General features: G+C 36.0%; 1 protein-coding gene and 1 pseudogene across 1 annotated transcript in view; one reads left to right on the top strand and one right to left on the bottom strand.

Annotated features, from left to right (window-relative positions):
- Positions 1-16,436, top strand: part of LOC124994582 (transmembrane protease serine 11A-like) — a 51,420-nt gene that overhangs the window by 18,514 nt on the left and 16,470 nt on the right. Inside the window, exon 5 of the mRNA XM_047566679.1 lies at positions 12,387-12,558. Coding sequence (XP_047422635.1) covers positions 12,387-12,558 — 172 coding nt within the window. The remainder of the gene's footprint in view (positions 1-12,386; positions 12,559-16,436) is intronic.
- Positions 7,827-9,086, bottom strand: LOC124994581 (eukaryotic initiation factor 4A-II-like; annotated as a pseudogene).

Below are 16,436 nucleotides of genomic sequence, written 5' to 3' on the forward strand. Positions count from 1 at the left end.
AAGATAAAATACAACATAGAACATTGAAGTTATTACCACTTAGGAAGCTATTAAATTTTGCATATACTTTGGAAAACTGAAAGCATTAGTATGAGTGATAGGTAATTGAAAGAGCTGGGATCTTTAAAGTTTCAGAATTTCCAGAAACTCCCACCTAGGAAAGGTTCATATAGGGGAAAACTCAGTAGCAACTTTAAGGCAATTCCTATAGGCAAAAACACTGCTTTCCAGAAATACTTCATCTTGGAACTTCCAAAAATATTTAAAAACTGCAGATATTCTAAGTCAAGTCTTGAAATAACCCTGTAGCTCAAGATTCATTCCATAATTTATCCAGAATCTATATTTTTGTTTTGTCAAATAATCATATATGGGGGTCTTCATTAGATAAATGTGTCAAAGCAAAGCTAAAATCAGCTTCCTTGCATTGCGAAAGCCATAACTGTAGTAAAGCAGTTCACTACCTACAAATCAGGTGACACGTATCCCATTTCCCTTCTGTGATGCCTGTAGCATGCAATCCCCAAATACTAAGTAGATTTCTCCTAATTTAGAAGTGTGCTAGGAGTCAGTCACTTTTAAAACTAAATTGTTACTGTTTCTTTTCACTTCTACATACCTGTAAAGGAGAAGTATTTAGTAAAAACCAGAAATCTTCAACAGTTAGTTACTTTTGTATTGGCAGTTTATCTCCAAGTAAAATTATTCTCTCTAAAAATTCAATTCTTAAAAATCCAGTCACACTAAAACCATTGTGTTTACCCTAGAAATAGATAATTTGCATCCTGCTGGGACTAAGTTGATAATGCTTTAACTGAAGAATTTTAACATTATATTATTTTCTATTTTTATACATTACCAAGCACAAATTAAATCACTTTTTAAGTGAAATAAGAAATTTACTACTTTTAAACTATTTTTGGCTAAAAATTGAGCTCCTTCCATAGAGTAAGCACTAAGACTATATGGTGAACAATTGATTATTCACCCTACAGTGACTTAGGGATACCTTTAAGGGCACCTTTGAATTGGATATTTTCAGAAGTTCCCACTTTGAGACAGGCACAGTGGTATATACCTATAATCCCAGTTACACAGGAGGCCCAGGCAGGAAGGAGGATCATAAACTCAAGGCCAGACTCAGCATTTTAGCAAGAACCTCAGAAAATCAGTGAGATCCTATCTCAAAATTTAAAAATAAATTAAAAGGACTGGGGTGTAGCTCAGTTATAAATGCTCCTGGGTTTAATCCCCACTACAAAAAAAAAGTTGCAACTTTTTAGAGTTCATCATCCTAATTCCCCACATGGAATTTATAGAAAGTAGAATTAAACATTCTTATTTTGCACAATGAGAAATAGGATGCTGAGAATTTAAGTCTGAGAAACATGGCACTAATAGAAAAATAAATTTATGTATCTGCTCAGTGAACCATTTAACCTGAATAGCATTACAATTTTCATGGAAATAGTTTAACCTGAATAGCATTACAGTTTTCATGTAAACTTCCTTCTACCAATTTATTTTTTCTCAGTTTTACTGAAGTATAATTTACAACTAAAATATACATACATATACTATGTGCATGATGTATGTTACATGTATGTAATGTATAACATGTTATTACATATTAATATATGTGTTTAAATATATGTTCAAATGTTTAAATATATGTTTAAATGTTTTTCCCTCATTATATTTCTAATATTGTTGGAAATTGACAATAACTGACACTTACCAATGTTCAGCAGACACTGTATAAGAATACACAATAGTTTATTCTTTTTTTAAAAAAATTTGATCATTTAGGAACTATTTTAGAAATATTTTAAATGCAATTTTTATGTGGGAATTTTCAAAGTTTTTTCATCCTAACCCTTAACCCAAAAAAGAAAGGTTTATGTAAAATTTTAAGTAAAAAGACAAAGTCAACCTATTCTGCTTGAGGCAGGATTTGAGACCTGGAACTCATCTACCTAGCCCTCTTTCACATTTCCTAAAGTGGAATACAAAAAATAAAGCTTTACCTTGCACCACTGCAAAGCCACAGTTATGTATTAATAGAAACTATTTGATTTGTGGATTTTAATCATCCACTATTTGTGTCTTACACACTCCTTGATATGTTATGTACTTTATTAGAGTTTGCCTATAAATCTCTAAAAAAATGCACACATATATTGCTAAATCAGATAGCTATTCTCCTGACTGACTCATCTGCTCAACTATCTAGAATCCATATAATGGTTAGTATCCTCTGATAATTCCTGGTTATTGAGACCAACCGAGAGAATATCAAATTATCATTCTTTGTTCCATTTTTTTTTTCAGCAATGAGTTCATCAACAGGGAAGCTAACTGTCCAAGCATGTAAGTCTAGTCAGCGTATATAAACAAGTTTAATTTTCACATCATCAAGGCTATCTTCAAATATTAGCTCATCATTTCCCATCTCTGTCTCACATTTTCTTTGGGAAAGAAAAATAACTTGGAAATGGATGTTAATACTGTTTTTTTCTAATTCTAAGACTGAAATTTTAAAGTCATGTTCAAGAAAAACAAAATATTTTACATGTTAAAAATTCTGAAGAAAGTATATATTTCTTGTTTGGAATAAGTTGGTTTGCTTTCCTAATTTTTTAAAAATACTCTGAAATGTGCTTTCTGCTGAGAAATAAAATGATGAGATAGGAATACATAGAGAAAAAATAAACTCCATTATCTGAGACTGACCATTCAAAATACACTTAATATTCTCACCTTCATAGCTGACAGTGGCTTCACTAACTTATTCACTTTGACTTATATCTTGAAAAATTTTACAAAAATGACAAAGAGTTTGAGCAGTCATGCTTATGCATTTGCCTTTGTGTCTTGAGAACACCTAAAATAGGTTTATTCACTTATTCATTCATTCAATAAATATTTTTTTAAATTTACCAAGTACCAGAAAGTGTGTCTGGGGCTGATGGTAGGTACCATTACGAATGATGTTATTCAAACTTATAATTTCAAGGTAGGGAAAGAGGGAAATAAATTAGGAAATACTAAAATAGTGTGATGAATGCTTTGACAGAGAAAGAGCACAGTGCTCTGAGAGTTAACCAGAGATTTACTTAACCTGGTCTTGTGGAGCAAGAAAGTGATCAAATGACCAGGACTAAGTGTTCAGGGCCCGGGAAGCAGAATGTAAAATGCCTTCAAGTTAGAGCATAGTCATTTCTTATGAAAAATGTGAACATGACTGAAACTCAGAACAGAGAATGGGGGACTTGGGTGTGGTCCATATTAATCAAGGACCAGAGCATATTGAACCATTTTTGCTTTATCTGGAGGACAATGAAATGTTACTGAAGGCTTCACACATTTCAGAAAGATCACTTGACTTCTAGTGTGGAGAATAGATTGGAGAGGCAAAACTAGAAATGGGGAGGTGAACGGAAAAGCAGTTGTAGTCCTTCAGATGAGGAAAAATGGCAGTCTCAACTAGAGAAATGACAGCAGGACGGAGATTTCTAAAACATCTAGACATGTTTGAAGCATATTTATTATCAGATAAACAAATTTTATTTTTTGATAATTAGTTGGAACAAGAATTGAGACTACCATATTTTCTTCATTAACATTGTGCTCTAAATAGTTTAGATTTTTAGCAGGACCCCTAAGTATGAGTAGCAGGAACAGCAAAGTAATTTCTGATGCACATGATAGAATACATGTTTGTTTATGTTAATAGTGAATTGTGATGTTTAAATGGAAACTTCCATCCTGAAGAGTGAAGAACTGGTGATGATACATTAATTCAGGCCCTCCTTAGAAAGTAGTTACTCATAGAAGTGGATGAGAGGGGAGTTTCAAAAAAATAATAATATTAATAACAGGAAGTACTTATCTGACCAGAGGGAGTTTTCTGATGAGGAAGTCATGTCAGGGTAACACTGCTGGATAACCAAAAACTGGGAAACAATATTTTGTGTGTGTGTGTGTGTGTGTGTGTGTGTGTGTGTAATCATATGTTTACATAGGGCAATGATGTTTGATTCATTATTTTTTTTTCCCTTCCCTCCCACCCCTCCCACCCCTCTTTTCCCTCTATACAGTATTTCTTTCCTTCATTCTTACCGCTCTCCTTATCCCTAACCCTAAACCTAACCCTAAACCTAATGCTAACCCCGCCCACCCCCCATTATATGTCCTCATACGCTTATCAGCGAGATCATTCGTCCTTTAGTTTTTTGAGATTGGCTTATCTCACTTAGCATGATATTCTCCAATTTCATCCATTTGCCTGAAAATGCCATAATTTTATCATTCTTCATTGCGGAGTAATATTCCATTGTATATATATGCCACAGTTTCTTTATCCATTCATCAACTGAAGGGCATCTAGGTTGGTTACACAATCTGGCTATGGTGAATTGAGCAGCAATGAACATTGTTGTGTCTGTATCTCTGTAGCTGATTTTAAGTCCTTTGGGTATAGGCCAAGGAGTGGGATAGCTGGGTCAAATGATGGGTCCATTCCAAGCTTTCTGAGGAATCTCCATACTGCTTTCCAGAGTGGCTGCACTAATTTGCAACCCCACCAGCAATGTATGAGTGTTCCTTTTTCACCACATCCTCGCCAACACCTACTGTTGCTTATGTTCTTGATAATCGCCATTCTAATTGGAGTGAGATGAAATCTTAGGGTAGTTTTGATTTGCATTTCCCTTATTACTAGGGATGTTGAACATTTTTTCATATATCTGTTGATTACTTGTACATCTTCTTCTGTGAAGTGTCTGTTCATTTCCTTAGCCCATTTGTTGATTGGATTATTTGTATTCTTGGTGTAGAGTTTTTTGAGTTCTTTATAGATTCTGGAAATTAGCGCTCTATCTGAAGTATGGTTGGCAAAGATATTCTCCCACTCTGTAGGCTCCCTCTTCACATTGCTGATAGTTTACTTTGCTGAGAGAAAGCTTTTTAGTTTGAATCTATCCCAGTTGTTGATTCTTGCTTTTATTTCTTGTGCTATGGGAGTCCTGTTAAGGAAGTCTGATCCTAAGCCAACAAGTTGAAGGTTTGGACCTACTTTTTCTTCTATAAGATGCAGGGTCTCTGGTCTGATTCCGAGGTCCTTGATCCATTTTGAGTTGAGTTTTGTGTAGGGTGAGAGATAGTGGTTTAATTTCATTTGATTGCATATGGTTTTCCAGTTTTCCCAGCAACATTTGTTGAAGAGACCATCTTTTCTCCATTGCATATTTTTGGACCCTTTGTCTAGTATGAGAAAATTGTATTTATTTGGGTTTGTGTCCATGTCCTCTATTCTGTACCATTGATCTACCTGTCTATTTTGGTACCAATACCATGCCGTTTTTGTTACTGTTGCTTTGTAGTAGAGTTGAAGATCTGGTATTGCAATACCCCCTGCTTCACTCTTTCTACTGAGGATTGCTTTAGCTATTCTGGGTTTCTTATTTTTCCAGATGAATTTCATGATTGCTTGCTGTATTTCTGTGAGATACATCATTGGGATTTTAATTGGAATTGCATTGAATCTGTATAGCACTTTAGGTAGTATGGCCATTTTGACAATATTAATTCTGCCTATCCAGGAACATGGGAGATCTTTCCATCTTCTAAGGTTTCTTTAATTTCTTTCTTTAGTGTTCTGTAGTTCTCATTATAGAGGTCTTTCACCTCTTTTGTGAGATTGATTCCCAAGTATTTTATTTTTTCCGATTCTATTGTGAATGGGGTAGTTTTCCTAATTGCTCTTTCTGAAGATTCATCACTTATGTATAAAAATGCATTGGATTTATGAGCATTGATCTTGTAACCTGCTACTTTACTGAATTCACTTATGAGTTCTAAGAGTTTTCTGGTGGAATTTCCAGGTTCCTCTAAATATATAATCATGTCATCAGTGAACAGGGATAGTTTGAGTTCTTCTTTTCCTATTCGTATCCCTTTAATTTCTTTGGTTTGTCTAATTGCTCTGGCTAGAGTCTCAAGGATGATGTTGAATAGAAATGGTGAAAGAGGGCATCCCTGCCTTGTTCCAGTTTTTAGGGGGAACGCTTTCAGTTTTTCACCATTTAGAATGATATTGGCCATGGGCTTAGCGTAGATGGCCTTTATAATGTTAGGGAATGTTCCCACTACCCCAAATTTTTCTAGTGTTTTGAGCATGAAGGGGTGCTGTATTTTATTGAATGCTTTTTCTGCATCGATTGAAATAATCATGTGGTTCTTAACTTTAAGTCTGTTGATATGGTGAATGACATTTATTGATTTCCGAATGTTGAACCAACCTTGCATCCCTGGGATAAAACCCACTTGATCGTGGTGCACTATCTTTTTAATATATATTTGTATGCGATTTGCTGAAATTTTGTTGAGAATTTTTGCGTCGATGTTCATTAAGGATATTGGTCTGAAATTTTCTTTCCTCGATATGTCTGTCTGGTTTCGGTTTCAGGGTGATATTGGCTTCATAGAACGAGTTTGGGAGGGTTCCCTCCTCTTCTATTTCATGGAATAGTTTGAGGAGTATTGGAATGAGCTCTTCTTTAAAGGTTTTGTAGAACTCGGCTGAGAACCCATCTGGTCCCGGACTTTTCTTTGTTGGTAGGCTTTTGATGACCTCTTCTATTTCATTGCTTGAGATTGGTTTATTTAAGTTGTGTATGTCCTCCTCGTTCAGTTTAGGTAATTCATATGTCTCTAGAAATTTGTTGATGTCTTTGAGGTATTCTGTTTTGTTGGAGTATAGATTTTCAAAATAACTTCTAATTATGTTTTGTATTTATTTCACTCGTGTCTGTTGTGATGTTTCCTTGTTCATTCCAAATTTTAGTAATTTGAGTTTTCTCCCTCTTTCTCTTTGTTAGTGTGGCGAAGGGTTTATCAATTTTGTTTATTTTTTCAAAGAACCAACTCTTTATTTTGTTAGTTTTTCCAATTGTTTCTTTTGTTTCAATTTTGTTGATTTCGGCTCTGATTTTAACTATTTCCTGTCTTCTACTACTTTTGGTGTTGGTCTGTTCTTCTTTTTCTAGGGCTTTGAGTTGTAGTGTTAAGTCGTTTATTCGTTGATTTCTACTTCTTTTTTTGAATGCGCCCCATGAAATAAATCTTCCTCTAAGTACTGCTTTCATAGTGTCCCAGAGATTTTGATATGAAGTGTCTTTGTTCTCGTTTACTTCTTCTTCTTTTTTTTTTTAAAGTGAATATACAATTTATTTAACATCAAACTTCATTAAGACATGTGCAATATGGCAATTTTACTGGGGGTTTCACCCTACGTAGGATATGATTGCTTGCTGGGGCTTAGCAACAGGGTCCAGTTCACACTTAGCACTAATTACTTTATTGAATAAATACAATACCAAACAAAATGCATTCAAATGCTTTCTAAAAAAATCAATTTTAAAGGCCTTTCTATTCAGGCTAATGACAAACACAATAAAGGCAGATATGCTAGTTTAACATAATTGGATGATTTTATACAGCACTTATATCTTTTAGTCCACAAGTATATTATTAAATGATAGAGAACATCTAATACAACCATTTCTACAGAACTAGGAAATAAATTTCTAAGAAAGAAAGATTTTACAGACCCCATCTTTTTATACCCACCCCAACAGTCTAACTCTAAAGAGGATAAAGCCAATGACTTTCCTCACAAGAGCTCACGACTAATGTTGCTTTGCTATCGAAATCTGTATTTCTGATCCGTTATGAGCATTGAGACAAGATTCAAATATTCCCAAAGAAGCACAATGCACATTGTGATCGCCTATTCAGCAACAGTGAGCACTGCATTCAAATCTATCTCATCCCAGGAATTAAATAAGGTCAGCCACATTCATGGGCATTTCCTCCACTGTAGTATTGTAGAAAGTCTCAATGTCATGAAGAATTCTCTTGTCTTCTTCAGTAACAAAGTTTATAGCCACACCTTTCCTCCCAAATCGACCCCCTCTGCCAATTCTGTGAATATAGTTTTCACGATTGGTAGGTAGATCATAGTTTATAACCAAAGACACTTGTTGTACATCAATCCCACGAGCCAACAAGTCAGTAGTGATCAGAACTCGGCTTGACCCTGATCGGAATTCTCTCATGATAACATCTCTCTCTTTCTGGTCCATGTCACCATGCAGAGCAGAAACTGTGAAGTCCCTGGCGTGCATTTTCTCTGTGAGCCAGTCCACTTTGCGCCTTGTATTGAGAAAAATAACAGCCTGTGTAATGGTCAGTGTCTCGTACAAGTCACAAAGTGTGTCCAACTTCCATTCCTCTCTTTCAACATTAATGTAAAATTGTTTGATTCCTTCAAGGGTCAATTCTTCCTTCTTCACCAGAATTCAAATTGGATCTCTCATAAATTTTTTGGTCACTTCCAACACATCAGTTGGCATTGTGGCAGAAAGCAACACAACCTGAATACTTGTATTTAATTTTTGAAAAATCTCATAGATTTGATCCTTAAACCCTCAGCTCAACATTTCATCTGCTTCGTCCAAAACAAACATTTTGATCCATTTTGGAGAAAGGTATCTTCTATTTAACATATCAAACACTCTCCCTGGTGTACCAACAACAATATGTGGTGCTTCGGCCTGCAGTTTTTGCATTTCATTTCGAACATTTGTTCCACCAATGCAGGCATGACAAGTTGCTCCCATATAGTCTCCAAGTGCCAGAATCACCTTTTGGATCTGTTGAGCCAGTTCTCTGGTGGGGGCCAATACTAGTGCTTGGGTCTCCTTGAACTCAATCTCCAACTGTTGCAGGATGGAAATAGCAAATGTGGCTGTCTTGCCAGTACCTGACTGAGCTTGAGCAATCACATCATACCCTTTAATACAGGGAATAATAGCTCACTGCTGAATAGCTGAAGGCTTCTCAAAACCATAAGCATAGATGCCCCGAAGAAGAGACTCCTTTAAATTCATATCATCAAAGTTATCAACAATCTCATTCCAGTTGCTCTCGATGACACCATCGGGGTCCATTCCCTCTGGGCCTCCATGTTCTCTGCTGTTATAATCCGCGGAGCCACCAGACATGATCCGATGAACCACTCAGCGCCCGACTGAAAAGCCTCGTTTACTTCTAAGAATATTTTTATTTCCCTCCTGATGTCTTCTGTTATCCATTCATCATATAATAGTGTATTATGTAATCTCCAGGTATTGGAGAAATTTCTGTTTTTTATTCTGTCATTTATTTCTAATTTCAATCTATTATGATCTGATAGAGTACAAGGTAGTATCTCTATCTTCTTGTATTTGCTAACAGTAGCTTTGTGGCATAAAATATGGTCTATTTTAGAGAAGGATCCATGTGCTGCTGTTCTTTGTTGGATGGTATATTCTATATATGTTGATTAAGTCTAAATTGTTGATTGTGTTATTGAGATCTATGGTTTCTTTATTCAATTTTTGTTTGGACGATCTATCCAGTGGTGAGAGTGATGTGTTAAAATCGCCTAGTATTATTGTGTTGTGGTCTATTTGATTTCTGGAATTGAGAAGGATTTGTTTGACGTACGTGGATGAGCCAATGTTCGGGGCATAGATATTTATGATTGTTATGTCTTGCTGATTTATGCTTCCCTTAAGCAGCATGTAATGTCCTTCTTTATCCCTTCTGACTAGTTTTGGCTTGAAGTCCACATTATCTGAAATGAGGATGGATACTCCAGCTTTTTTGCTGTGTCTGTGGGCATGGTATGTTTTTCCCCATCCTTTCACCTTTAGTCTATGGGTATCTCTTTCTATGAGATGAGTCTCTTGCAGGCAGCATATTGTTGGATTTTTCTTTTTAATCCAATCTGCCAGTCTATGTCTTTTGATTGATGAGTTCAGGCCATTAACATTCAGGGTTATTATTGTGATATGATTTGTATTCCCAGTCATTTGACTCATATTTGTTTTTTGACATGATTTGGTTTCTCCTTTATTTGGCTATTCTTTAGGCTAGGGCCTCCTGTTGCTGATTTGCATCGTTGTTTTTCATCTCTTCCTCATGGAATATTTTGCTGAGAATGTTCTGTAATGCTGGCTTTCTTTTTGTAAGTTCCTTTAGCTTTTGTTTATCATGGAAGGATCTTATTTCATCGTCAAATTTGAAGGTAAGTTTTGCTGGGTATAAGATTCTTGGTTGGCATCCATTTTCTTTCAGGGCTTGAAAAATGTTGTTCCAGGCCCTTCTAGCTTTTAGGGTCTGGATTGAAAAATCTGCTGATATTCTTATTGGTTTTCCTCTGAATGTAATTTGATTCTTTTCTCTCGCGGCCTTTAAAATTCTGTCTTTATTTTGTATGTTAGGTATTTTCATAATAATGTGCCTTGGTGTGGGTCTGTTGTAATTTTGTATATTTGGAGTCCTATAAGCCTCTTGTACTTGTTTTCCATTTCGTTCTTCAGATTTGGGAAATTTTCTGATATTATTTCAGTGAATAGATTGTTCATTCCTTTGGTTTATTTCTCTAAGCCTCCCTCAATCCCAATAATTCTTAAATTTGGCCTTTTCATGATATCCCATAATTCTTGTGGAATCTGTTCATGATTTATTACCATCTTTTCTGTTTGGCCAACTTTGTTTTCAAGATTAAATAATTTGTCTTCAATGTCTGAGGTTCTGTCTTCCAGGTGTTCTATCCTATTGGTTATGCTTTCTATGGAGTTTTTAACTTGGTTTATTGTTTCCTTCATTTCAAGGATTTCAGTTTGTTTTTTTTTTCAGTATCTCTAACTCTTTATTGAAATGATCTCTTGCTTCCCGTATTTGGTCTTTTAACTGTTGATTGGTGCGATCATTTAATGCCTGCATTTGCTCTTTCATCTCCTCCTTCAATGCCTGCATTTGTTCTTTCATCTCCTCATTTGCTTCCCTGATTGTTTTAATTATGTCCTTTCTGAACTCCCTTTCTGACATTTCTTCTGCTGTGCTGTCATTGGGTTTTATTGATGTAGTATCTAGGTTTGTTTGGGACATTTTCTTCCCTTGTTTTCTCATATTGGTCAGATGTCAGTGGGACTCTGAGATATTGCAGATTTCCTCTATTGGCTTATAGTGTCCCTGTAGATTTCCAGTGTATCACCTCCCAGCCTTCAGTAGCCTGAAGTCTTGGAGGAACTTGATAATGCAGTGCTTCTGAAGAAAGCTGCCCGTAGCCTGCTACTGGTTCCAGGGCTTGGAACTGGCTCTGTGGGGAAAGGCTCTCACTGGGGGCCTACACTGTGCAGCTGGCCGTGTGGGGGGAGCCCACCACTGGAGTGTGGAAGGCTACCTGGGGAAGACTCTAGCTGCCCTGCCCTGCTCTGATAAGCCACCCCTATCTGGGCCTGGCGCCCAGGCCAAGTTTCGCCCAGTGGGGGAGACTCACCCCTTGACTCTATTTTTGTCCAAGTCTCTCAATGCCTCCCCTTCTTGAGTCCTGGGTTCTGGAGCGACTGGAGATGCAGTCACCCTCTAGGCCGCCATCTTGGATCACCCCGTGGAAAGAGACTGCAGCCAGAGTGGGCCGAGCCGCCTGGAGAAGTCTCTGGCTGCCCTGCCCTGATCCCAGAGGCTGCTTGCGGATCGAAGCTCTCCGTTGGCTCGGGGACTTGTGGCTGGTTCTATGTAGAAAGGCTCTCACTGGGCGGTCTGCTCCGAGAAGCTAGCCTTGAAAGGCGCCTCCCACCGCAGGGGTCCAGGCTGCTTGGGGAGGTCTCTGGCTGCCCTGTCCTGGTCCCTTAAGCCACTTGCGGGCCGGAGCACGCCACGCTGGCTCCGGGACTTGGAGTTTGTTCTGATCAGAAAGGCTCTCACTAGGGGGCCTGCTCCGAGAACCTGGAGAAGCTGGCTGTCGGGAAACAATAATGGGAGCTCCCAGAATAATTGGATAATTGATGTGTAAATTCACAGGCCTGATTTACCACTTTGTGGTGTGTTGGCTGTGTGCAGCTTAGCAAAGCTTCAGTAGGCAACATATATTCACATCTACCAAAGTAAGGAGTAAGAAAATATCAACACATCAAGAAATACATACATTACATAGAGGGAAATGATAGGGAGGCAGGGGCGGGGTATGAAAAATGGTGAAATGAGGCAGACATTATTACCCTATGTACACGTATGATTACATGAATGGTATGAATCTACATCGTGCACAACCACAAAAACAAAAAGATGTATCCCATTTGTGTACAATGAATCAAAATGCAGTCTGTAAAAATAAAAAAATAATAATAAAAAAGAAATACAGAGAATGGATAGTGATTTAGTACATGCTTATTCAATGATAGATGCAATTATTGTATTGCAGTACTCTATTATTATTTGTATAAACCATTAACTACACATTTCTTATAACTTAATGATCTCATCTCTTTAAGGTTGCGGTAAACGAGCTGTCCCACTAATAGTCAACAGAATAATGTCTGGAGAACTTGCAGCCAAGGCTGCCTGGCCTTGGCAAGCTTCACTTCAGCGCAGTAACATCCATCAGTGTGGAGCCACCTTGATCAGTGACAGGTGGCTTGTCACTGCAGCACACTGCTTTAAAAAGTAAGTTGACCTTACGTTAGACCCCACAACTGCTTAAAAAAAACCGTTGACTTTAATCAAATCTAGGTAATAATCAGTGTCCCAAATATTACTGGAGTAAAATAAGAAAACTTTTTAGATCCTTTTCTAAAATAATGTTATACCTGCATATGTATTTGAAAAGGTTGGTGGGAATAGAGGAACTAGTAGTAATTATCCTGGTGTTCATCAATCAAGTCCTCAGAGTTTTAAATAAAGAAACTGTAAGAGAGCAGAAGTCATCCTAACACAAAATATTTACTACCAACATATAAAATTAGTCCTGTGTCAAACAGTGCTCTCCACTTAATACTAGTGCCTGTCTCTGCCAAACACTTGGGTCAGTCTTATGCCGATGATAAATAATCAGATTAATTGCAAAATGAAACTGAAATCTTCAATGGAACAGGAAGTTGGTAACTTCGATGAGGGAGAATGGCACAAATCAACTTATGTAGCATTATAACATGGAAATTGGGTAAAATTAAAGTTCACAACCAAAATGAGAAATTAGCAGGAGGATAAGGACAGGTACTTCACAAGAAATTCCCCTGAACCTTCAAGAATTAGGAGGGGTTCTTGACCTAACCAATAAAACCTTGTATAATAGAGTGCTTCTTGACAATAGTGCTATAAAAGATAAGCCCAAGGCAAAGATTAGTATATTGTACTATTGTGTAATGTCGGTGGTAGAATCTACTAGAGCACAGTTAACAATTGATAAATTTTTATTCATTGTGAGCACTATTATACAACAAATTTTATTAAACATATGATAAAATAACTTTTTAAAAATAATTTTTAGGTTTACTACCAGTTAGATTTATTTTTATCACTATTGCGTTTAAATTTTTGGATTTCTTTCTGAGGAGATTAACCTTATGGCCATTGTTCAGAATGAATTATAGCAATAACAGGCTTTCTGAATATCTCAGTCAAATAGGTAGCAACAGATTTTGTGGGCGGAACATTCCAAGCCATCTGGAGAGCTGGGTCAAATGCCTGTGGCCTTGGGTAATTTATTGACCTTAGTGTATTTGGAAACAGATGAATGAGGTCATCTTATGTTCCTTTTAATCTATAAACCTGTTAACCTGACTTGTTTCCATAATACATGCTGTCTAACTAAGAGAATAAATCCATGTAGAGATTCTTAACAGAATATATACATATCTTTATAACATTGAACACTAAATCTGTGCTCTAATAGATTCTACCACCAATATTGGTTGTTTCATCTGGAACAACAGGAACCAAATTTATTTGTTCATCTATTTAAAAGCTGTTCTTAGAATTTCTTTTTCAGGCCAAACACAAAAATGAATGAGAATTTCCAAACCATAAATGAAAACAAATATAGTTACTCTGTTTTCATAGAACCAACTTCAGGATGCCATATCTTATTGGTTCTTCTTCAGATGTTTAGCTTTTGTCAGTGTCTCCCATAAAATATACTTCCAAGAACTAAACACACCAAGATTGATAGTGTGATTAATATCATACATGAAAAAGTAAAATAGGAAACTTCTGGGAAAGACAAATAATATAAATGTAATTCAAGGGTAACAGGTAACTTACTCAAAATAATAACTCTACTCAAATGGTGATGATTCAGAATATCTTAAAATACTGAGGACACTGTACAGTCTACCTAAGAAATCCAGCCTCCCTATATCCTAGACAGTATATTTTCTAGAATGATGACAGTAGGTATAGAAGTTGTGTTCATCAAATTAGCTGATAATAGAATACTGGAAAAGAAATGGATATGTTGGGTAAGATAAACAAATTTTGAAGGTCCTTAGTTTTATTAATAAGCAAGAACTAAATGATTAATTTTAGCAGGTATAAATGTAAGGCTCTAACTTGGATCAGAAAAAAAGATTATCAGTACAAAAAGCAGAAATGTGCTTTAAAGTAAAAATTATTAAGAATTTTTTGGTCAGAAAATAGTTCACTTGGAGTTAGTTGTCTGCAATACTCTATTGTGATTTAGATTTCACTTTTAAAAAATTGGAGCCCAGAATAAACTAGATGTTAGACTCTTTGTTGCTCAGAGCCCTGGGATAGTAAATTCTGTTCTGACTGACACACTTAAAGAGAACTTGACAAAATAAAATGCTTTCAGAGTAGAGATTCTTGGAAGGTAAAGCAAAGGGATGGTCAAAATATGGTCAACCGACCAGCAGCCCTAACGCCATTAAGTAATTTGTTAGAAAGGAAAGAACTGAAGATCTATTCGACTACAGAATTAGGAACTGCACTTGAACAATATTTCCTAATTATTTGTATGCACATCAAAATTTGAGAAACAATGCCCTAGGAGATGAAAAATTTCCCAAGAAAGCTTTGGTACAGATGATAGTTGTTTTAATAGATCTGAAGTACTCTTATGTAGAAGAGAATTAAGGAATCAAGAAAGAACCTGCAAAAAGCTGCCTAAAGATGAAAGGAATTCTAAGGCAAAGAACATGCCACCATCTGCAGAAGAGCTCAGGCATAAACAATCACTACATGAGAGTGTTTTTGTAGCAATGACTAGCACCAATTATTAAGCTCCACTATGCTACAAACATTTGGTTAGATGCTTAAGAATTCTTTTATATAATTCTCATATTCATTCTGCTAAATAAGCCCTAATTGGTTAAGCCCTTTTTCAATGGGGGGGATAAGAAAAGTTAAGAAACTTGCCTGTAGTCACAATGTTAGGAGAGGGCAGAATGGAAAACAAGCATATATATTCCTGATGCCAAGACTCATCTTTCAAACACTGGATCAGAGAGGGAACTACATAATTTGTATGACCTTTCTCACCCTGAGATTGTTTGATATTATTTCAGTCTAATATTGAGTCGCTACTTAAGAAAATTCATCATATATTGATTATTTTTAAAATAATAATGAAATTTCCAGATTACTTTTTTATAGATGGCTTCCAGACCAGGTGTCACCATTTTGGATTTTTACAGTTTACTTTGGAGTCTAAATTCCTATACATTTATGTTTATCACCATTAATTATCATTAATTTTCATCTGGTAGATTTGGGCTCAGGTTAAAAGGTTAAGTTTAGAAAATATAATAATGTTTAGTGTCTCATTTTGGGTTTTTTTCAGGTTTATCATATACAAATGTAATAAAATACAAGGTCTACTAAATAGCATCAGGTCATCATTTGAAAGTTCTAGAAAGAGCATTTCCACTTGAGGAAATACAGTTCAAGGTCTAAGCTTTGCATTTCCAAGTCCAAAAAAACTTGATTTATGTTAAAATCATCTAGGCATGATTAAGTTGCGGGAACAACTTTGCACTTAAATAACTCACAAAAAATACTGATTTAGAAATCAAAAGATCAGTATTTTATGCTATGTGAACAATAACAGTCATAAACAAATCTTTACCAAACTTTTCTCATTAAAGCATTTTGTAGATGAAAATAAAAATTTTAGATAATAATAGTCCCAGCACAATTAACAGTTGTAAAATTGGACTTACCCCTATTGGTGTTTATATGCTCCTTCTAAGGTTAAAGTTAACAATTAAGAAATAATGAGAATGAGAAACAAGTATCTATATAGGTAGTATGTCTCTCTGCTTATCCTTCATGAAGAATGTTAGTTAAATAAGAGTTCAAGAATATTATTCTTCCTATAAATAGATAGATTTTGGTGGGATTCAGTGTCCTATAGAGAAAAGACTAGGGTAAGGCAGGCAGACATATGATACCAGGCAAATGTTTTAACCCATCTAGTCCCTATTTTCCTTAAGTATAAAGTAAGAGCTTTACTAGATGATCTTTCATCATTACTAAATGATCTTTCTAATTCCATGTGTACCACGCTCTACCAGCTGCTTAAGCGC

The sequence above is a fragment of the Sciurus carolinensis genome, chromosome 10 (assembly GCF_902686445.1).
Source record: "Sciurus carolinensis chromosome 10, mSciCar1.2, whole genome shotgun sequence".
Lineage (NCBI taxonomy): Eukaryota > Metazoa > Chordata > Mammalia > Rodentia > Sciuridae > Sciurus > Sciurus carolinensis.